At 49.3% G+C, this 22,235-nt stretch overlaps 11 protein-coding genes across 11 annotated transcripts; 5 read left to right on the plus strand and 6 right to left on the minus strand.

Moving 5' to 3' along the window:
- The first annotated feature begins 154 nt into the window (after positions 1-154).
- Positions 155-2,129, plus strand: F9C07_2287237 (uncharacterized protein). Its single transcript, XM_071510890.1, has 4 exons — positions 155-387; positions 439-723; positions 771-1,435; positions 1,483-2,129. The coding sequence occupies exons 1-4, from the start codon at positions 194-196 to the stop codon at positions 2,031-2,033; spliced, it is 1,695 nt and encodes a 564-aa protein (XP_071367310.1). The 5' UTR covers positions 155-193; the 3' UTR covers positions 2,034-2,129.
- Positions 2,130-3,811, minus strand: F9C07_2287239 (permease for cytosine/purines, uracil, thiamine, allantoin-domain-containing protein; the record flags this gene model as incomplete). The annotated part of the gene is made up of 4 exons (XM_041295435.2): positions 3,609-3,811; positions 3,379-3,552; positions 2,689-3,331; positions 2,130-2,614 (listed from the first exon to the last, which is right to left on the minus strand). The coding sequence occupies exons 1-4, from the start codon at positions 3,779-3,781 to the stop codon at positions 2,132-2,134; spliced, it is 1,473 nt and encodes a 490-aa protein (XP_041151370.1). The 5' UTR covers positions 3,782-3,811.
- F9C07_2287240 (uncharacterized protein) lies at positions 3,812-5,362 on the plus strand. Its single transcript, XM_041287589.2, has one exon. The coding sequence runs from the start codon at positions 4,107-4,109 to the stop codon at positions 5,295-5,297; it is 1,191 nt and encodes a 396-aa protein (XP_041151369.1). The 5' UTR covers positions 3,812-4,106; the 3' UTR covers positions 5,298-5,362.
- Positions 5,363-5,506: 144 nt separating this feature from the next.
- Positions 5,507-6,343, minus strand: F9C07_12586 (uncharacterized protein; the record flags this gene model as incomplete). Its single annotated transcript, XM_041287581.1, has 1 exon — positions 5,507-6,343. One exon carries the CDS (start codon positions 6,341-6,343, stop codon positions 5,507-5,509), a length of 837 nt encoding a protein of 278 aa, XP_041151368.1.
- A 2,587-nt stretch (positions 6,344-8,930) lies between these two features.
- On the plus strand, positions 8,931-9,638 carry F9C07_12587 (uncharacterized protein; the record flags this gene model as incomplete). Its single annotated transcript, XM_041287595.1, has 1 exon — positions 8,931-9,638. The coding sequence occupies one exon, from the start codon at positions 8,931-8,933 to the stop codon at positions 9,636-9,638; it is 708 nt and encodes a 235-aa protein (XP_041151367.1).
- Positions 9,639-9,768: 130 nt separating this feature from the next.
- On the plus strand, positions 9,769-11,576 carry F9C07_1932973 (uncharacterized protein). Its single transcript, XM_041287594.2, has one exon. The coding sequence runs from the start codon at positions 9,899-9,901 to the stop codon at positions 10,835-10,837; it is 939 nt and encodes a 312-aa protein (XP_041151366.2). The 5' UTR covers positions 9,769-9,898; the 3' UTR covers positions 10,838-11,576.
- Positions 11,577-11,776: 200 nt separating this feature from the next.
- F9C07_12589 (putative nucleoside-diphosphate-sugar epimerase) lies at positions 11,777-12,762 on the plus strand (the record flags this gene model as incomplete). The annotated part of the gene is made up of 2 exons (XM_041295441.1): positions 11,777-12,031; positions 12,103-12,762. The coding sequence occupies 2 exons, from the start codon at positions 11,777-11,779 to the stop codon at positions 12,760-12,762; spliced, it is 915 nt and encodes a 304-aa protein (XP_041151365.1).
- A 161-nt stretch (positions 12,763-12,923) lies between these two features.
- On the minus strand, positions 12,924-15,326 carry F9C07_1933092 (serine carboxypeptidase). The gene is made up of 4 exons (XM_041295434.2): positions 14,667-15,326; positions 14,325-14,607; positions 14,042-14,268; positions 12,924-13,977 (listed from the first exon to the last, which is right to left on the minus strand). The coding sequence occupies exons 1-4, from the start codon at positions 14,863-14,865 to the stop codon at positions 13,085-13,087; spliced, it is 1,602 nt and encodes a 533-aa protein (XP_041151364.1). The 5' UTR covers positions 14,866-15,326; the 3' UTR covers positions 12,924-13,084.
- On the minus strand, positions 15,327-17,715 carry F9C07_1933091 (myosin-crossreactive antigen). Its single transcript, XM_071508499.1, has 2 exons — positions 16,899-17,715; positions 15,327-16,845 (listed from the first exon to the last, which is right to left on the minus strand). Exons 1-2 carry the CDS (start codon positions 17,468-17,470, stop codon positions 15,789-15,791), a joined length of 1,629 nt encoding a protein of 542 aa, XP_071367311.1. The 5' UTR covers positions 17,471-17,715; the 3' UTR covers positions 15,327-15,788.
- A 246-nt stretch (positions 17,716-17,961) lies between these two features.
- Positions 17,962-19,357, minus strand: F9C07_12592 (uncharacterized protein; the record flags this gene model as incomplete). Its single annotated transcript, XM_041295433.2, has 3 exons — positions 17,962-18,361; positions 18,411-18,997; positions 19,046-19,357. 3 exons carry the CDS (start codon positions 19,355-19,357, stop codon positions 17,962-17,964), a joined length of 1,299 nt encoding a protein of 432 aa, XP_041151363.2.
- Positions 19,358-20,663: 1,306 nt separating this feature from the next.
- F9C07_2236829 (uncharacterized protein) lies at positions 20,664-22,047 on the minus strand (the record flags this gene model as incomplete). The annotated part of the gene is made up of 5 exons (XM_041295397.1): positions 20,664-21,139; positions 21,191-21,255; positions 21,312-21,691; positions 21,749-21,807; positions 21,858-22,047. The coding sequence occupies 5 exons, from the start codon at positions 22,045-22,047 to the stop codon at positions 20,664-20,666; spliced, it is 1,170 nt and encodes a 389-aa protein (XP_041151362.1).
- Between the last annotated feature and the right edge of the window lie 188 nt (positions 22,048-22,235).

Consider the following 22,235-nt stretch of genomic DNA (forward strand, 5'->3'; position numbering starts at 1 on the left):
TGAATTATTTTCCTTGTCCTTTTCAATGGACTGTTCAGGAAAATAGCGATCGTAAAAGATCACTAAGCAAAGCTTTATCTTATCAGTGGACACGATAAGATTTGACGCCATTTCCCCATATCATGGCGAGTCTCCACACGAAATCACTTCCTACACTTCATGCCAATGCTCGTGTCGTAGTATTAACGCAACAATGCCTCCAGATCGAGGTCGCGCTTCTCGTGCGTGCGTCTCCTGTCGAAAACAAAAGACAAGATGCTACGAATCAGGCACTGGAGGGCGACCATGTCTCCGATGCGAACGCCTGCAGCAGAGATGTTCATTTGAGCATCAGCCAGCCTCTGCACGGGAGGACACAGTTTCCCACACCACTAGTGTAGATGCAAGGTAATTCCATTTCTGGCGACTTTCAAGATGTACGCTGTTAATATAATGAAGGATAGAGCAACTCGAAAGAACAGTCGGGGCCCTATTAGAGCGCTTGGGAGAGGACTCGACTAGTATCATGCCTCCGTCCGTTGAGCGCCCTGATAACCCCTGGGGTTCATCACACAAAGATGCAGCGAGTGCAGCGCCGAAGACAGATTATCCCTCAGCTCCACCTGTCATGGTCATTCGTGATCTAGCATCGGATGTCGGAGTGAAATCACCAGATACCAGCTCAAACGAATCGGTGCTAGATGGTCTCATATCGGCCGATCTAGCTATCAATCTCATGACCATGTACGTTTTCGGAACCCCCAACGAAGCATCAAGTCTGATGAATAAAGCTTCCTAGAGCACTATGGTCGATGGGTTCTGTTCGATCCTGAGAGTGACCCCAAGGCCCTACTTGGCAAGGTTAATCGATCGCCACTGCTATTCTCTGCTTGCTGCTTAATCGCTGTCCGACACACGACAGAATGTCTGGCGACTACTCTAGCTCCAAGGCTCTACCAAAGCGCTCGATCCCTGATCTCAACCGCATTACTTGTCTCTCCGCAGCCGATGGAGTTCTTCCAGGCTGCTATCGTCCTTTCATTGTGGTCCACAACGGTGGGTCAAGTTCCGCTGAGCATCGATAGTTGGCTTCTAAGCGGATTCGCCCTGCAACACTGTCAATCCAGCCCGTTGTTCGACGCAGTAAACACAGCCAAACCACATGTGCAACTTACGAAAACAACTCTTGATAACTGGTGTATCTGGAACCATCTCTGTCTCGCACACCTGCAGTATTGCGTCGGAACGAGCAGAAAGTCCATGATACATGCCTCTCAGATACCGAAATGCCGAGTCATAGTGGGCTCCGATCATGCTACAAATTACGAACTGCGGATGGTAGGTGAGATTCATCTCTACTGGACACTGTACGAACACACATCAAGCGAGTCGATAGACCTATTAAAATCCATAGCTAGTCTACAGGACTGGAAGAAAGAGTGGCAATTCATACTCGGTATGGCCTACACCAAATCAACATTTCTCATCCACTGACCGAGCCAGAACAACCACGCGCCCAATTCCTACTCATGGGCTTCCATTTCGCCCACCTCCTCCTATACGATCAATGCCTCAAATGTAAGACCGCACGAGCCCGCGAATCAGTCATTTCCGAAATGATCCGCCATTCCACAGCTATCATTCGTCTAGCCATGGACACCGCGGACGACCGTACCCGTCACTTAACGGACCACATCTACCACATGATCACGTTCGCTGCAATTATTATATGCCGGTTACTGAACGCATACGAGCAGCAACTATCACAAATATACAACCTAGACGAACTCGACTCATTGATACTCAGCCTCGTTAACTGGATGCAAACAATCGGTCTTCCCTGTCATGCAGCGCATACACTCGGTCACGTCATTGGAAAGGTTCATCAGAAGTTGCGCCCAGCGGTCGTTACCCAGCCTCTTGCTACAGAGCAAAGTGAGGTTTTCTTTGGACATGACCTGGCTAGTTACTTCCCCGAGTTCCTAGGTGTTGAAACGACAGAAGATGGAAACTGGGATTTAATGCCTAGTTGGGGATTTTCAAGCCCTCCATAATTTGTACCATTGCATGTGCACGTGAACCAAATATACCATCAACAATATATATAAATCGCATCCCAAATGAATTCCTAAACTCCTATTGAAAAAGCAGCTCAAATCCCACAAATGCGTCTCTCAGCCCATCGCAACACCAGAAAAGCAATCCCTGAAAACGCCCCCGTCAATTCATGTCCCACATTCGCCCCCTCCCCAATCAACCCAGCAATGGGCCCAACATACCACGCTACCTTCATCCCGAGTGCAGCGCCCACGAAACCGGCGCCGAAGGCCCCGATAGCTGACCACCCGAAATGTATTTTCTTGGGGTCATCCCAAGCATCAAGGTCGTAGCCCTGCCATCCGCGACGGAAGACGAGGTGTTCCTCTGCGACGAGGACGATGTGGATCACCGTCCAATAGCCGATGACACTTAGGAAGGTCTGTAGTGTATCTTTGAAATACTGGGCTGCGCAACAGCCTACCACTAGAGAGACAATGAAGCCGAACGTGACGAGGGCGATGCGGGGGATGCGGAGAGCCCAGGGACCGAAATTCTGAGCATGTAGGGCGAAGGAATAGTTGTTTGGGATATTGTTCTGGTTGGTATGATCAAGTCAGTCCAACGTCTTTCATGACTGAGAATTAAAGGGGATAGAAGGGATGAGCGTACCGGGATAGAGCTCAACGCGGCCAGAACCATCAGGAACTTCCCAAATCCACCAGCAGGCTCGAGAGCCATTTTTAGCAACCCGCCTACACCTGCACTTGTATATGCGGCTTTCCATTCTGGGTGTTGTATAGTTCCGCTGTATAACGCGGCACCTAGAGTCTGAATAAGCACCGAGGGAATGAAGATACCGATGTATGTGGCCCCGAATATCCTCGTCCGGGAGGTGTTGATCGGCATACGAACGTTGTAATCCGCGGCGCAATTGACCCATGAAACAGAAAAGGAGAAGATGATAGCCATGAAGGATAGTATGGCAGCAGCTCTGTCCTGGCTAGTTTTGAATTCCTTGGGCTCGGTACTGCTGAAATGCGAAGCCCCTGTGCCGGCCGTTACGCACCAGACTATCAGCGGGGGGATCCAGATGAATGTATCGATTTTGTGGATCCAGCTAATTCCCAGAACACAGAATATCCAGACTACTGTGCAGATGATGATTACTCCGGCCCAGGTGGGACATCGTCCGTCGGAGAGAGCGTTTAGCACAGCGGCGCCTGAGATGGAGTTGATTGCGTTCCAGCCTGTGGTGGCGACCATGGAGAAGACGACCACGAGGAGATTGCCCCAGTAGCCAAATGAATATCGTCTACTATCGATTAGTTATCTTTCGCTGTGCTGGTGAATAGGCCATACGAGAAGGTTGTCATGCGGAGCCCTGTTAGCCCGAAGGCCGCAGTCCATGCCGGAAGAAGGTCGCTAACGAGGTTAACGACGAGAATAACGACGAAGCTATCCCAGAACTTGAGGCCCATGGGCCCTCCAAGGGCTCCAGTGGTAAGCGTTGCCACAGCCATGTTCGCACTCAACCTGATTCCGTCAGTCATGTCAAGTTAACGGCTGTACTCCTTGAAGTAAGATCACACCAGAAAGTGCAAGCGTTCCAAAAATGTGTTACATTTTCCTGTCGTTGATCAGGCGTAACACGCTCAATACCACCTTTCTCAATAGAAAGGGCTTGTATCCATGTTGGGTCTGCCTTCTCGTCGGCATGTATACTCGACGAAGATTTACCGTGTGTATCTGAGATTTGGTCCATTCTGATCAGCGCCGAATAACCCCAACGATGATTCGAACAAAATACTCACATTCCAGCTACTCCATCCCCCAGTTATATTTGAAACAACGCATATCGCTCATATCACCAGACACTGCGGCATCCCGATAACACGATAATCGCCAAATTGACGCCATATCGCTTACGTAGATCTAGGCTATCTTACCGCGGCATACCGCGGTATGCCGGTCGACCATTCAGGATCCACAAAAGATTTATATATATACCCTAGAGTCCTAAATGAAACACTCAAGATACCCTCAGAACATAACTCTCAAGCTTCCATACATAAAAGCACTCAAGGAAAATGGAACAACACACCCTCCGCCGCCGCGGGTTAGGCCTCCGCGGCACCGACCCCAAAGTCTCCCCCGGCTACATCCTCTACACGCCCCTAACATCCCGCACCGCGCACCTCATCTCAACAACCGGAAAAGAAGTTCACAAATGGACGCTTCCCTACCGTGCAGGCCGACACGCCAGACTCCTGCAGGACGGCAACCTCGCCTACAACGGCGCGCACCCAGATGCCCCAAACCTCTTCCCGATGTGGGCCAAATACCGCGGCGGCGCAATGATCCAAGTATCGCCGCCCGGAGAAATCCTACGTGAATATCGTGATCCAAAGGCCCATCATGATCAACATCATCTCCCGGATGGGAAGATTCTCTACACTACCCTGGAAGCGTTGACGCCTGAAGAGGCGGCGAAAGTACAGGGTGGGATTACGGGCAGTGAAGCGCCCGGTGGGATTGTCTACGGCGATTGCATAAAGCTGGTCGAGCCGTGGTCTACCTCGAACAGATCTTCCTCGGAGGACTTCGAGGGCGATGGCAAAGGCGGTGCAAAGCTCCTATGGACTTGGCGTGCGATCGATCATCTTGACACTGAGCTGTTCCGCATGCATCCGGATTATCCGCGGGAACATTGGCCGTTGATCAATAGCGTTTCGTTTGACTCCGATGGCAATATCATTGCCTCGATGCGAAACACGTCTTCTGTGGTTATTATCAGTCGGAAGACAGGTGAAGTGCTCTGGCATCTTACCCAGCCGGTGGTCAATCAACAGCATTGTGCGCATCAGCTTCCGTCTGGTGACCTTTTGATTTTCGATAATGGGGTCTTCCGTCCTGGCATCTCGGTGCCGTTTACTCGGGCTATTGTTGTGGCCCGGGAGACGAAGGATATCATTTGGGAATACAAGGATCGGAGTACAGGTGGTATTGGGTTTTTCACGCCGTTTATGGGTTCTGCGCAGAAACTGCCGAATGGGAATGTCGTGCTTTGTGAGGCGGCTACGGGCAGGATTTTAGAAGTTACTGAGTCGGGGGATGTGGTTTGGGAGTTTGTGGTGCCGCAGTTGAGTGATTATACGGCTGTTCTTGGAGAGGGTGAGCTGGAGGAGATGTGGAAGATGGGTTTCGCGTATGAGAGCAACGCTATATTTAGGGCATATAAGTATCTGCCTGAGAAAGTGCCTTGGCTGAAGGAGGATTGAGATGGTGACTTTGATCACCAGGGGGTTCGCTTGTGGACAGAGAGCAATGTTATATTAAGATAGAACGTAAAAATTCAAATTGGTATCATATATCGAAGTTATAAATTATCTAACAGACGCAGTGTATGAAGGTGAACTGTAGGCCGTGTAAAGATCTCCATGTTGATAGTAGTCGTAGAGCATTCCGGAAAGTATTCCAAACTGTACAATCAAGGACGTTTGATGGTGCTCGTTCCATCCATCTCGGCCAAAGGAGTGTTGCCCATTTCTACCAGCTGACGGCTGTCGCTCAATTCAGCGCCCACTTTCTCCCCGGGGAGCTCTACAGTCTTACCCCCGGTGGCAGGATAACCGTATGGAGACACCGAAGACACCTGAGTCTGTGTTTCCGACATAGCTGGCTTCGATGGATCCACGGCCTCGGGTAAATTCCGATCGTCTGGACCGGGGGCTGGAGTTGTACTAGCCGGGGCTGGTGCTGCAGCGTTACGCTTCCGTCGACCCCAAAAGAAGAACAACGCAGCGAGGATTGCAACACCAGCAACGGCACCAACAACAATGCCCGCAATTGCACCACCCGACAGCGAGTGCTTCGAGGAATCATCATTTCCGGATTGGGTTGATTCAGTTGTAACCGCACTCGTAGACGCAGAAGACGTGGTAGTGATCGTAGATGATGTGCTTGATGTGGATGTCGTACTTGTACTCGCCATACCGTTCGCGCTAATGTCAGCAGGCGGCATCGCGTAGACGTTGAATGCAGAAATATTCCGTGATGCAATTTGTTGCCATCTCCGCCCCTCGCACGTTTTTCCAATCTGTGCCTCACATGTTGCCTCGTCCCAAAATTTCAAGCACCACTTGCCTTCGGGGTTGAATGAGAATTCCTCGCCTTTCGTATGGTAAATCCTGGTACAGTTTTGTTCAGAGTCGCCATCGACTATTTGGGCGCCAGTCTCATTTCGCCAGGTTAGCGTCCAAGCGTTCGCGTAGGAGAGAAAGGTAAGGGCGAAGTATGCTAGGCAGAATATTGACAGACGAGCCATGCTTGTGGCCGAGTAGTTGGTTGACTGAGTCTCCGTGAGTAATATCTGACAGCAGATTAGTGGGGTTTGTCCGGGGATAAGTATTAGAGAGTTTCACCCCCAAGACGCCTGTGCAGGACCAGGCCCTGCCAGCGCAGGCCGCCGGGATGCGTGAAGAATGTCTGCGCGGCACATGGTGTGGATAATCTTTACTCGAACAGGAGCCCCCTGACATTTGACGGCCTCTCAAACGCGGGCACACTAGAACTCTGCAGACACAAGGGGATTATCACAACAAGGCTGGAAATTGTAGCGAGGTTAGCCGTGGTAACATTTGGACACGGGAAGAGCCTCCATCAGAGGCACGATTTCGCATGATTGGCCTGCGACTGGGCCCATGGTCACACCTCGTGCGTTCTTGTGGGTGTTTGAGCCCGTTCATTATCATTCAAGAATCTTGGCCCTGCACTTAGTGTTGGCAGAAAGGCTGATTGGTGGTTGATCAGCCGAATACGAGGGAATAGCTGCAAGGTGGATATTAGTCCTTCAATTAGGTCAACTTCAAGCGGAGTTGGGTGGATTTAGCAGGTAGGTTCCGTCAAAGTTGGCACTAGAAAAGGAAAATCGAATGGGTCTATGAGAGGGGTCTGTGGGGACAAAACTCCCAGCTGTTTAAAGATCAACGTTGTTGAAAAGTTTGAATGACAGGGTTGAAGTTGAAGTTGAAATGTTGGTATGTTGCCGAATTAGGATCTGCACGCATGACTAATCGATTCCATGCTTCACGTGCATCCATACCCAAACAGGAAGGCCCCAGGATATAACCCTGAGCCCTGAGAGGGGTATGCATTTCTGTCGTCGATCTTTGATGCCCATTAACCTGTCGGTGAAGTAGTCCAGAGGCTGTGTGTCTATACTCTCTCGGGCAACTGTCATAAGCCAGTGATGAGCTAACGTAGTATTTTAATATCAATGACGTCACCATATCGCGCTTACCCTGACAACCACAAATTGGTTTGAAGGGGAGGTTAGGAACCGCGCTGTTATACATGAGCCTTGAAAGTCTCAACTATCAGCCCACCAGTCAGCAAGCAAACCCCCTCTCGACACCTCATTTCAATATGACACGATCCATGGACAATGTTGCAGTGGTGACGCCAGCGGGACCGACGGGACCCGAGGGTTATCATGTCCTTATGGTCGAAGAGGCAAAGCTATATTCTCTGTTTATGACATGTGGTGTCTGGAACTCAATGTTAAAGAATTGCAGATTCCCGTCTCGTATAGTACCCAAAGGTCCAGACGTAGTCGTTAATATAAACCACCAAGTGGGGTGAGCGGATAGCCCGGGAGGGTCAAGGTAGATCAACTCTGAGGCTATTTGAGGTGTGGGGAATTGACAGGATATACTCCGACAGGTGGCACCCTTTTTAGGAAATAACCTTTCAAGAAGACCACATACTTCCACCAGTCTGACAGCCATTCGCCAATGGCCTTGCAACATAGACATCACGAACTGTAATTTAAAAGTTTAACCCTGGAGAGTGCGAGACGGGCTTTACTTAAGCTTCTATCTTGACTGGGATCCAGTTTCCATTCGAATTGTCAGCCCTGGTCCTAAATACCAAGCTGATGAGGTTGCATAAACTCGTTTCTTCCACGTCATTCCCATAGTAACTTCCGTGGCTCCCGATATGTGCAATAGGTCTCTCTGCGGTATGCCCCGACTCACGTCCCTATTATCTTTTTGACCTCTCCGTGTTCTGTTTGGCACTTCTTTGGCTTCCTGGGACCTTTTCGACAGGATACAGACCACCTCAGTGTTGTGTCCAGGGCCATTGCTTTTCTACCGACTCCGTAAGCACCGCGCATCATATATCCAGAACGGTGAAGAGAGCTAACAGGAAATAGACAATGCCCGCAATTAAAGCCCTAACCCCCCATGTCCGGGATGAAATTATTAAACGCAGCAACTGGGCTGGAGAAAACCCGGGCGTCATCCTAGTCTTCTGTATCGTCTTTATCGTGGGTGTGGGCATCATTTCTCTATTCGCATACCGATTGTGGATGAAGCGGAAAGCAAAGAAGCAGTTCTATGAGGTGCAGGAACGAAAATGACCGAGTGCAAAGTGAGAATAAAGAGCGAAGGGAATAAGGCCCATTGCCCATCGCATGGGAATGTGATCGATGGGTATTCGATCCTGTCCAATCTGGCATTGGCAATACCCACTCCTGTTTATTTGCGGACATGGTCTGGCTGAGGAATCACGGTGGACGACAAATATTGAGTGAACGATGTCTACAGTATATGGCGTGTGTTTTATTCTCTACTAGTATATTCGATAAGACTTGTAATTATAATTTGGGATTTTTTCTTCAGCATACCCACCACCAGAATGGATAGGACCTATTCGCGGTTAAGAGCTTGGAATCAAGCAGACAGCAGACCAGTTTCTTGGCGTTCTTAATATAGCTTTGCCGCTTTTCATTCGTGGGCAATACGAGATTGTGGCACCGATTGATATCAACTTCCCATCGCTCGACAGTATTTAATTCTCTTTCTTCCCCACCATCTTTCCACTTGATGATTTGCCCCTACAACAGCAAGATGCCCAGTCTTCTATATGTATCATCCGTACTCCTAGCCACGTCGTCTGCCACAGTGACATACCTATATTTCCTCCACCGTTCTCTTGGACATCGCATCCACCACGAGTTTCACCAGAGCGAACTCCCTGATTCTGTTTCTACGATCCTATCGCTTCCTGTAGAGGTCTCTCGTGGAGAATACCGCACATTCTATGACCATGCTTCCCGTCGCGTTGCGCGCAAACTACTTCCGGCGCAAAAGCTAGAAGACTTGTTCACACTACTCCTACGTCGCAATATGACAGCCTTCTCTCGATTTCCACAAGCCTGGATACTAAGATTGACTGTCCCACCTGCAGACCGCATAACCTTCCATGCATCTCATATCCAATCACTCCAGTTCAAAGAAGGCGATCTCGTCTGTGGACTTTACCGTGTCCAGGAACGGACACCTAGTAAAGCCGTGCTTGAATTGCTGTTCAAAGGGGAGGTCAGCGGACGGATGGTTATTCGATTCTGGGAAGATGGCGAGGATGTTGTCTTTTGCACGGAGACGATCATGTGGACAAGGAAGGTAAACGCCGGACAAGGAAAGAGAGTTATTGTGCCGCTAGAGAATCCTATGTTGAAGTTCCTCCATGAGATGGCTGCATGGTGGTTGATTGATTCTGGTGTCACTTATCTGCTGGATCTTAAAGGAAATTCACCGTTGGAGGCGTCAAGTTAAGATGTTTGCGAGATTGCTGTTTCTTTGAGGATATCAAAGCTTTTACATAAAGAGGTTCAGGACAATCAATTGTTATGCGGAATATGTTTCTTTCGGGGCTTTGTACTCATGTCTTTCGTTCCGCAATGAAGACTATTATTAAACACGGGTATATAACGTTTTCCACATACGACAGTATTGACTTTTGCTTCTGCATGCTTCAGCTACTCTCCCTCTCCACTTTGCTAGTATAACATCTCTAATAAATCTGACAGCCGGCCATGTGCTTGTGTACATACCACCACTACCCCTGCGGACACATTGCATCGTTCACATTTGGGAGCTGTACCGACATAACCAATTTTCTGCGAGCGAATATTCATCCGCTCAGTCATAGGAAGATCAAAAAGCTCGACTTGTTGAATGAAAAGCGCCCTCACCGTTTTTTCAAGTGTGAGAGGAATTTGAGAGACGCTTCATCCGTCAACAGCAACCAGCCGTCGTTGACATCAGATTCAAAATATATACCGCTTGAGGGGGACACCGCAAATTTTCCTATCATCAGCAATGCAATGGTGATACAATCTATGCGCCGGAGTGGGTATTGTTCAGGTTGGGATGCCGATATTTCCGGTTCGGATGCGCGACCTGCATCCCTCAAGTCACGCGTTGGCAAGACGTGTCGTCTAGGTAGACGAAGGAAGCATAGTGGTGGCAATGCCCATAATCACTCATCGGCCGTGCCGCATAACGTGTCTGGTCTTGATAGCAGGATCACGACTAGGTATAAGGACATCGCCGCCGCCACTGAGGAAGACCCCGGATACGAGGCTGAAGATGACGAGCGTGGTCGAACTACCCTCAAGAGCAGGAGGTATTCTCCACTGTCTCTAGGGCGCATATATGAACTACCTGGCTCGTTTCCTGAACCAGATGAGTCTGCATACGATACTGCGCCTGAGGATACTGCGTCTCCGAGCGAGGAAGGCTCCTCAGATCTCTCACATGAAAGGTTGCTTACTGCTATGGAGGCGGGGATAATAAATGCCAGCTATGAGCCTTTCCGTCGCATGTCCCTCCAAGCACATGCATCTCATCACTCCAGGAAAGAATGCAAATCGTTTTGTTTTGAGAAACAAAATCGTTGTCGTTTCGCCCTAGCGAATTTGCGCTTGACGGAAGCCACACGCGATGATACTGCGTCACATTCCTGCTTGTAAGCTCCAACCTCCAGGATCTGTGATACGATCAGCTATAGAACACCAAGCCTGATGTTCGTGCGAGGAATGGCACGGTGCGACTGGAGGTTATCAACAGTTGAGGCGCTTTGGTAGTGGAGTTCCTCCCCAATCAGCTCGCCTATAGACCGTGTGTCTGATACTTGACAAGAAATGCGATTTATTATTCTGGGTTCCTACTTGCCCTAGTCTAGCATTGTAAATGAGCAATAATCAAGGTTTCCGGATGGCAAGTTCGTCTACGCATTGACACCTTTGGGTAAAGCTATCTTGTTTAACGGCTTTAACGGCTTGGACAGTTTTCATCATTACTTATTTTTTATTTTTATTTTTTTTTTTTGCAGCACCTGGATATTATCAAACGGAGAAAGATATCCTTCTGGTGTCGTGGTGAGCGGTATCCAAACATGTTGGTGGAAAAATATATTTCCAGGATATCCGATCAAGAATGTTAATACGTGTGCTTTTGTCCACAAGCCAGCAATTTAACTATACACTATGTTCAATAAAGTATCCTATTAACTATTTTTACAGGGTAGTATACTCTTCTCTTATCCATAATCACTGTGAGAGGGAGTATGATAGAACATCGCTCCAGGTAGAACATCGCTCCAGGGTTTGAACGGCAAGAAAGTAGATTAGAGATTTGTTTATTTTTGAAACCCCAAATAAAATGGAAGGCCGTGCGCCATTAGTCATTTTTTCGTTGCCTTAGTCATCTTCGGCCTCGGCCTCGGGGTCTGCTGACCAACATGACATCACGATTATCCCGTGCTAGGGTTGAAAGTCCGAAAAGACCTACAATCTTGCCTCAAATCAAGCATGTAATGCTGCAGGTACATAAGAAGGACAGTGTTCCAAACCTGTCAGGAATCAAATCATCACAGCGTCATTGAATCATCCTCGATAGCTCTCCGCAAAATGACTATCGCTCTGCTAATCACCGGCGCCACCGGCAAGCAAGGTGGTGCCGTTATCGACGGGCTACTGGCCCAGGACGCAGATGTGGAGATCCTCGCCGTCACCCGGAATACCCAGTCTCCAGCGGCCCAGAAACTGGCTCAGAAGTCGGACAAGGTTAAGCTGGTTCAGGGCGATCTCAACAATCCGGCCGGGATCTTTGAAAATGCCAAGAAAGCTTCATCCTTGCCTGTTTGGGGTGTTTTCAGTCTTCAGGTATGGAATCTTTGACTCCCCCCTTAGTTGGAGATTACGGTAGACTGACTGTGGGTCATTGATATATATAGAGCCCCTTCGCTAAAGGCGAAAGTCTCGAAAGTGAAGAACGCCAAGGCAAGGCCCTGATCGACGAGTCAATCAAACAGCGCGTGCAACACTTCGTCCAGACGTCTGTAGATCGTGGTGGCGATGCGTCGACCGACAACCCAACCAATGTGCCCCATTTCATTACCAAGTACAATATCGAACAACACCTATTCGAGAAGACCAAAGACGGTGTTATGGATTGGACCGTTCTGCGACCCGTGTTCTTCTTTGACAACCTTACACCAGACTTTATTGGCAAAGTGACTTCCACTTCCTGGGACGCATATCTACAGGGAAAGCCTCTCCAATGCATCGCGACTAGCGATATTGGCATCATTGCGGCAAAAGTTTTTTTACAGCACGATCGATTCAAGAACCAGTGTCTCTCCCTGGCGGGTGATGAGCTTACCTTCGAGCAGATGGCAAAGAAGTTCAAGACTCAAACGGGGCAGAATGTGCCGACTACATTCCGTTTCGTGGCCTACTTTGTTATGTTGATGGCCAAGGACTTGAGGCTCATGTTCAAGTGGTTCTATAACCAGGGGTACGGTGCCGATATCAAGCAGCTCAAGCAGATCCATCCGGGGTTGAAGGATTTTGATACCTGGTTGAAGGAGGAAAGCCAATTTCTCAAGCATTGAGGTGTGGTACAGTTCCCATAATGTTTCGACTTATAACTATCTTAATTAATCTATTGTATTTAATTCGAATTACTTGGCGAGTGTGTCAGTTGGTCTACTTCATGTTGGGCGACAAAAGTGAGATTTACCATCAACTTCAACGCAGCAAAAGTCTAACATCCATTTATGGATGCATATTCCTTGCTGTGACAGTATTTTGCTACCTATTTAACTATATGTACATATCGTCTTCCCCCTTGGCTGCCATTTGAGGGTTGTATTTCGTCAAACACCGTCTACTCATTCCCATCTTACATACATCATGGATCCCTCTCTAGGACTCTTAAAGCTTATCGACCCGACCCAAAAGCCATTGCAAATGACGATACGACACCCGCGGCTGGTACTGCGGCTGCATATGTCCAGATTGGTAGGTCTCCGCCCACATAAGCCCACGCTCATAATGCTGCACACCCATGACGCCCTGGCTCTGCAACATCTCTTGTCCATTTTCCTCAAACACCTCGCCCCACGCTAGATCAGGCAGATCAATGGTGATAGGCGTAGCAGGCGCAGACTGGAATCCGAGCTGCCCGTTCCAGGTCATATTCTGGATAGCCAGCAGGGTTCCATTGGTGAGGATGATCATGTCATAGTCGCCGTTGCTGACCAAAACGCGGTTCGTTCCCTCAATAACCTGAGGCAGGACGTGTTCGATCGGGTTGGCGGACAAGTCTCCCTCTTGCTCCGGGCCGGCGTCGCCGCCAACGTAGACGTTCTCGCTGGAACAACCTGACCAAGTGACGTCCAGGGGGGCGTGCATGGCACGTTTGACGTCCGGGCGGTCGAAGTACACCGTCGCACCGGCGGGCTGGTAGTTGAATGCTGTGGGCATGGCGAGAACGTCCCAGGCGAGCGGGCACATGAGGTTGATCTCGTAGATGTCGAAGCAGGAGTTGGCGACCAGGGCTTCGTTGCTGATCAGGTCGAAGACGTCGCAGTCGGCGTCGCTGGTGTAGTTGAAGGATTTCTGGGGTTGCACACCGGCGGGAGGGAAGACGAGGTACTCGTCTAGGTAATCCTTGTAACCGCATGAGTCGTGGAGTTTCTCCAGTTCCGACATGAAGCTGGAGTTGAAGTTGAAGAGGTTGGCATTTTGCTGGACGAAGGGCACGGCGGGCACTTCTTCCTGGATGTAGTCGTGTTGGCCGATACAGGGGTCGTATACAAGGGCACCTATTTTTAATCATTAGTCTAAATTCGAAAATAAGTTCTTGGGAACGCGAAAGTAAATATTCACCTTTGAGGTCATAGTGCTCCGTGTCGTTCCGGTCCAACATAGCAGCGGAGATGTACGGAACATAACGCCCAGCGTAACTTTCACCAGTAACGTAAATCTTGAAGTTCTTGATGCCAAAGAGCTCCTGGAAATTCTTGAAGAATCTCACAAAGTCCTCGGCAGTCTCTTCCTGGGTTGTGGCATTCGGCTTGCCGATCGCGAAACCTGTACCAACTGGCTGCTCGACCCTGTCGCAAGAAATATTAGACCACCAGTGAGAGAGATTTATGGAGCGCAAACATACCAAAGCACATTAGTCAAGTTCACCCACGAGTACGGATTCTCAACAGGCGCAAACGTGCCAGGCTGCCATGTAAACCGGCCGTTTTCCTGGAAGAAACCCTCGAGAGAGCTACATCCCGGTCCACCGTTGAGCCAGATTGTGATCTCGTCAACGGGGTCGCCAAGTGTAGGCTGGAAGACGAAGAAAAGAGCCCTAGACTTGTCGTCCTTGTCGATAGGAACCAATCCCGAGTACATCTCGCCGACATCAAAGGGGACATCTGGGAGGTGGTCGACTCTGTAGGCTATTGGCAACCAAGCATGTCTGTTAGCTATGTTGCGACAGGGTTTATTTCGAACCCACATTTTGTTTTATTGGTTAGGAACCGGAAGTCGTCAAGCGGCGTCTTGAACGACGACTTCTGCTGTTCTGCAGCTCGCTTGGCCAAATTCAAAGAGTCGCGGGCCTTTTGGCCGAACCGGCCATGTTTGGCAGCAGATACATTGTCCGTGCACAGGGCAGCGGCTAAGATAGCTGTTGACACGATGCTTTTGAACAGCATTTTTACGATGCGTGATTAAATCAGAGAAAGGCTTTTCCCGTCGGGGTGCGGGGGCCTTTATAGACAATGGAACGGGATGAGCCCACGGCCTGCATGACGGTAGAGGATGCTCAAGCATAGCTAGCACGATCCCAGATACGGAGGTATTCTACCAGCTTGTGGGCCGCTCCATGGAACTGTTCAATCAACGAGGAGACGGATGCGGAGTCAATAAGTCGCGGAACTCTCTTATCGCAGATGGCTCCAAGTGATGCAACAAAGAGCTGAGGGGAACCACCTGGGTGGCCAATAACAAAGCAAGCAGGAGCGGGAATGAACAAGCCCTGGAGTATGGGGACCCAAATCGAAAGCTTGACTGCTAGGCTACTTAATTTCCCATTTACTTCCGGCACAGGCCGGATTAGCGGTTTCTCTGTAGACACGCGATGGAGCACTTGGCGGCGCTGTCCGACGGTGATAAGCCATATTAAATTGGCTTGCATATCTTTTATTCCCCGCGGGTATGCGATTGGACTAGTTTCAGGTTAGCCCCGGCCCACTATGGTTGGAATGGAGGCAAAGATAGCGATTTTTGAAGCTGCCAATAGAGACGCACGAAGAGTCATTACTGTCTGTTAATTTAGGCGTAACAGAACCTCTCTTCTCTAGACTAATATACTTATGCGGTAATGAGTTTTGACGCCAATTAGTACAGCATAATGGCATTGGCAATAACGGTCAATATATTGAGATAGGCATGGTAGACCCATATAAGTTCGGCACTACTATTACCAAATTGGGTATGGATTTACAAAACCCTCAGTATCCCCCGCCTGGCCAGTATCCGAGGGCCGACAGGATGATACATAAGGAAGAATAGATATCCGACGTTTCTAATCAATCAAATGTGAAAATATGCAAGTATTATGAAACTCGCTGTAAAACTACATCAAAAGGCTCATCGCGGAACTTCTCTTCGACTTCTTGCCCTCAATGTCCAACCCCATTAATCGACGCACCGCCATCTGCGCCCCTCTCACTCCATAATCCATGGAAACCACGACCTCGTCCGGTATATCCACAAATTGTCCAATAAGTGCCATGTTCTCCATTCCCTCCGGAACCACTTGTGGTCGATCCCCACATCCCCGGGGTAGTAATGTCGCGGTCATCCGGGGGACGACACACGGGATCGTGATGGAATTCTTTAATATCGTCTCGACGGGAAACTCCAAATGATGAAGGATTTCCGTCATGATCTCCTCTCCAGAACAGGCCAGCATCGGCTTCTTGATATAGTCGCCCTCCGCCTCGGGACAAAGCGCATAGCCCCACAGAACTTGCACGTCGCCTGGTTGATCTGGGAATAGGGGCTGTTGCGGGATATTCAGGCTGATAATCCAGCTACTATCTTTCAAAGTCACGAACGAAGCTGTACCGGGCTGGTTGTCTGTTAATTTACAGAATCTGTTGAAGAATTCGGGATCCTTCAGTGTGACAGTGAACGATTCTAAGCGGGACTCTGGCATGCGTGTGCAGAAATTATATGCGTTGCCGAATTTGGGGCTCTTCGTCGATAGCTCGAGCCATAGGAGCCAGTTTTCGTCAAGGTCTTTATCAATCTCCATGAGCTCTAATGAGGGCGGTTCGGTGTTGCTACCCATCGTCGTCCCGGACATGACAGAGCCGACTGAAACAATGACGATGTCATCTTGTCCCAGCACTATCTTGTGGTCGGGCTCGTCCTCTCTGTGCGCGCAAATAGCTGATACGCGGTTCTCATTTTTGGGGTCCATAACGATATCGGAGACGATGGTATTGAACTGAAAGTCAACACCTTGAGATGTTAGGAAATGCGCGACGGGCGCAATAATGGCCTCATGGCGATTATAGCGTCCGCAGTCAAGAACGCGCGGGAAGTTAAGATCATGAACATCATGCATGAAGCAGGCGACATATCTGCGTAATTCCGCAGCGCTGTGCCAGGGCTGGAAGCCGAACCTGGTAAAAGATTAGTCTTCAGATGGACTACATTGGTGACTATGTTTGCTCACGTTGTGGCCAGTGTCAGCCAGTAATTACTTCTGAAGAAGCTCTCATTAAAGTGGTCTTTGATCCGTGTTCTCCCTAGAGCCTTTTCGGCTTTGGAGACCATCACGAAAAGCTCGATGCGGTCTCGGAGCCCCAGGTTGATTTTGTGAGGATCAATACGCCCTAAGCCATGGGATCTCCGGGTGAGGAGGCGTGTGTGGGAGGTCCAATTCAGAGCGTGGCTCCCAAACTCTACAATATCGTCTCGAGCAGTCTTGCCTTTTCGCGTCCTGGAGGGAACCACTGAGAGCAATTCTTCCATGGCCGAGCCGTTGAACGGAGGCATCCCTCCTGCCCGATAATTGTACCCATTCACTGGGTCTCCTTCGCTAATCGTACCTCCCCCTGCCACAGCGAGCTTCTCTAGGATATGAATCTTTTCAGGGGGCACATTGGCTTCCTGAATCAAATGCACGGCAGCTGTGAGCGAGGCAAGGCCGCTTCCGAGGATCCAGACATCAAGCTTATCAGGCGGGCGACGACCCCGTCCGGTGTTCTGTGTTAGTGAAGATCTTGATGATTTGCGACTCGGCATGATGATGATGATTAGTGAGAGATACGGGCAGAAGGGAGAGCGTCTGCTTTAGCTTAAAGAGGGGATTGAAACAGTCAACGAAGCAGTGGCTTAATTTGGCTTTATTGAAGGGATTCTAGGCGCACAGTGGCAATGAGAATCCTCTGATGTCAGAGGGCCCTTTTGTTTTTTTACCGTCAATAAGGCTTCGGCGAAAATTCAGAACCGTGGGACGAGCAGCTCAAGGACTGGAGCCTGGAGTGATTCGCTTGAAGTCAGAGTCTGGATCGCTTCCGCTATGACGCCACGACAGCCACCTTTTCTAGTTGAATGGAAGCAAAGAAGCACCAGGATTCTTCACGCGGAGTTTTTCTAACCTTAAACTTTCAAGGATTTGTTGACCCAGTGGGAATGTAATGCCAGGAACGCTTTCGATAAAAAATAAGTCTAAGTATATACTAGTAGAATCTCACCCCGAGAGGAATAAAGGACCGACATATTCCTTGGTCCACTTAATCCACGAACGGCCTTACTTTCCTGCCTTTCACCAATTTGTCATAATAATCTTGGACTGTCTTGCGCCCTTTTCCTTCAAAATACTTGGGGCCGAGGTCGGCTGTCTCGAATCCCTTGGGATAATACTTCTCCCCTTCATCTCCCGGGAGTGGTAGTCCTACCAACCGACTAAACCACGCTGATAGACCCCAGCGGTTCGACAGGGTCGGCTTAACGTAGTAAGGGGCACCGCTCCAGGTACGCACATAGTGGCGACCATGCTCATTGGGATCCTCGGAAAATACATCCAGTCGGAGGAAGTTCGGCCGCGGGAGAGATAGATATCGAAGGTAGAACCTTCGAATGGCTACTAGAGAGAAGAAGATTGCATAGTATAGCCGAGCAGGGGCGTCGTACCTAACTCGTTAGCATCTCGCTACTATATCTCGCAGAGCACGCGACTCACATCATTGCCACCCGTAGTCTTTCATCCATCATGCAAGAGGCAAAATTAACACCGACACCCTTCAGCCACGCCGGCAACACATAGACCAGAACGTCCATAGTCTTATCAGCGACGGCTTTGTTTTCCGGACTGGGCTTCATATACTGCTCCTCGTATTGGTGGCTCCATTCCGTCATCTCTTCAAGGAAATGTAATCCGTCTCTGAATCCCGTCTTCGCAGATGGCAACTCCGCGAAGTCAATCTCAAGTGCTTCTCCTAAGTTTTTCCAATACGTGCCGATAGCACATTTCTCGAGTTCGCTCATGGAGCGCCATTCGAACATCTCCGTGAAGCGGATCGGCTCGGTCGCAAACAGACTCAGGGTATAGAGCATGTCGGAGTTGAGAATGCTACCGCTAGTCCGATAGCCGGTGTGCAGGAACTTTGTTCGCGCGATGGCAGTTAGGGCACGGTCGGAGGTTGGCTCAAAGGACATGAACTGGCCGATGAGTGCACCGGTATCGGCGTAGCGCTTGAACGAGGTGGCTGGGTCGGAGAATTGGGAAGTCTTGAGTAACAGCTTGGAGATCGTGGGGATGCCATATGTCTGGTCATCCAGTTAGTGTATGCCTTTGTCGCGTTGGGTAGTACTTACCCTGAAGAGCGCAAACTGTAGAGCCTTCAGTGATATCGTAGGGAACTCCAGTTGGAGAACCTGTTTTTGAATAGCCCAGGCATCATGATCGGTCATGTAGGCCATCCCTTGACGGGTTGAGTATTGGCGATACTGGCGATGTAATCTCCGTAGCCTCTGAAACCGTAAACAAGCCACCAGGATAAGATATGTTGCGACAGCGCCGGCCGAAGTGGCAACGCGGCGTCTAGGATTCGACCATAGTATTTCCAACACCCTTCTGAATGGGACACGTTCGGATAATCCGATTATACGAGAAATGGGGTCTTTCATGGTGAATGTCGATCTGTTCGGACAATACTATTTGACAGCACCTCAGATTCATGAGATAACACGAGAATGTCCTCTTTATACTCCCCATCCGCACCCTCCATCTTGCAGCTCCAATAAGATGAGCATATTACCAATTCCCCGGATGCGAGTCACTCTCTGTCAGGCCACCTTTTCGCAGTGAAGGCGCAATGAGATGGTGTAGCAGTATCAATCATATGCAAAGTATGCTCACTGAGAGCGGACCGAGGAAGTGGAGTGCGGGGAGGTTTTTGTCGATCAGCCGTGGAGGCCACGAACGATAGAGACACGAACAGTTAAACGGCGCTCTTAGTACCCGTATCTCCGTGAGGGTTAGCAAATCATCATATTGATATTTGTCGGATGGACAAAACCGACATCGTACGAGTAGTCGATCAGTGAGATCTGAGCATTAATTTGGCCGGGGTCTGATGGATCTACCATTAAAAAGCCGAAAGCCTATCAGTCAAGCGCATAGCATTCGGCATATGCACGTATGTCTGTCTTCTGACTGGCTCTAAGCCGCACAAGCAGAGTTTGTGCTTCATGGCTAATGCCTAGAGTGCAGGGTCTGGAAATTAGAACCCTCGGCTATACAACGTCCAGACGCTAGTGATTGACCTATTCGACATTTCCATGATAACACATTCGAGTAGACACCACTAGCAACGTATCGAATACGATCGGATATACCACTATGAGGTACTTATCAGGCCGAGGCCAGAAGCCGAGCGTGTTTCACAAACTGCTCGGCCATGAATTACTCACCGAGTCCAGAACGTCATACTCTCACGAGACAACCAAGATTACACTTTTCCAATGTGTCTGTTGACCTGGTCGTGTCACCCGGAGACTCGTGGTAATGTCCTTGGAAGCTTCTCCATATGTTCTAGCAACGTAACTAATCTATGGTTGCGATTCAGGTGTATGTCTCTCAACTGAGTTAAATACTCGACAAACATCAAGGAAGTCCGCTATTGTATACATGTTTAGCAACTTTGTTGATACAGGTATATACGCGCGAGACCTTTAGATTCTCTCGGTTGTATAGGGCGTTACGGGTTAATGTGATAATAGGCATTGGTACCGAGCAAGATTTCCAGAATACAAAGTCAGCCCAAGCTTCTTCCCCAAAAATAATCATAACTCCAGCTATCCAGCTTATGTCACACTGAGGAGCAGACAGGCCTTCCAATATATCTTTTCTTTCAGTCTGGACTTCTAACATTATTGATGCATTCCCCGCCTAATCGAAGGGCGCAGTTATAATCACTATGTAGATCAGTGTCTACGGATAGGTAGCATCCCAACCAACACCACTAAAGTCAACATTCGACATATCTTCGGCAAACTTTTTCTCATCTGCTAGTGTCGCTTGTATCCCCGATGTCAAGGACGAACTCCCAACCTGTGGCCAGAGCACTTCACGATCATCAATATCCCGGCTGATAGTCGTCTCGACCCTGATACACCCCCCTGCCATCTCTGCTCTACGGTCACGCACCTCAGCAGCTGAAGCTGGGTAGGCTTGTGATCGCACCTCGGAGCGACCATCCTGGGAGAAGTTCGTGCAGTGCTTTTGAAATGGCCAAGACTCAACCTGTGTACATTCCGTTGTCTTCAAGCGACTTATGGCGTGGCGGTAGATTCTCCAGCAGGTATCGGTACAACGCTTCAATAGAGGAGGCAATAGAACGACTGAGGCGCAGACAATTGCGATATCGATTTCGAGGAGCGTCCATATTCGTTCCCTTGTGCCGCTTGCTGGGGTATATTAGCCTAGATCTGGACGAGAGTGCTTGTTGGTATATTCACCAGTTAGGTTGTCTGTTGGGTAATATCTGAATTCAATCAGACGCATAAGGCTAAGAATACAAGCACTAGTGGTGGTCAGTACATAGCGTGTTGAGTATGTCGAAGTAATGTATGAACCTACATTCCACCAATACCGAATAGGATGGTAAGAAGTGCCTTCATTCGTGGTTCCATTTGCAATCGCCATACTATAGCAAAAGGGATTGCCAGCAATACTACGTCTTGGACGAATGACACGGCTCCAGTAGCCATGAAAAGAGCCCTCTCACCACTTATGCAGTGGCCCCCTGTTTCTTGATTCCAAAAGTACTGCGGTGGCCAGCATTGGAATGTATTCGCCACGAGAGCTGCCAACCCCCATGCCAGAATAAAGACGGCGAGGAATAATGTAAGAGGAAGCATTCTCTTCACGGATCCCAGCAGCCTCCGAAGAAGCATAATAATGGACAGCTTGATGCAAACCTGGGAGGCTGGCCAAAATTCTTGGGCTATCCAATACATCTACTATCAGTTAGTGAATGTGTCGCTTCAACGGTGCGGAACTCATGCCATTGTTACCCGATGAGCAGTCCTCGACGGCAGAGTCGAAAGGTCCACTCCAGCGCCTTCCAATGCCGCTAGTTCGGTCAATACTGGTGCCGTTAGCTGTAGAGATTGTTGCACGTACCGATCACGGCTGTTATGGTAATGCCATAAGACAATACCAGTCCAAACCCTAGGAATACATCGCTGACATCCAACTTCCCGGTGCCAAGGCACTGGCTATACAAGCGGAGAAGGTAAAAGAGCGTAGCTACCACAGCCCCAGTGATCGAGAGGGCGATGAGTAGCCGGCTCCAATATTCAGGACTGGTCATCAGCTACCAGTGTGCTCCATTCGTAGGAAAGGGTTTCCAGTATAACGTCGTAGTAGTAATCTCGTGCTTGGTGGCCGAAGTACCACTTGCATGCATCAGGAAACTACATAGCTTAGCAAGACCAACAATTTAAACATATTTACACGGTAGGATAGCCTGTAATAAGGAGTCCGAATCGTAGTATCGAG

This window comes from Aspergillus flavus, chromosome 8 (genome assembly GCF_009017415.1).
Source record: "Aspergillus flavus chromosome 8, complete sequence".
Taxonomy (NCBI): domain Eukaryota; kingdom Fungi; phylum Ascomycota; class Eurotiomycetes; order Eurotiales; family Aspergillaceae; genus Aspergillus; species Aspergillus flavus.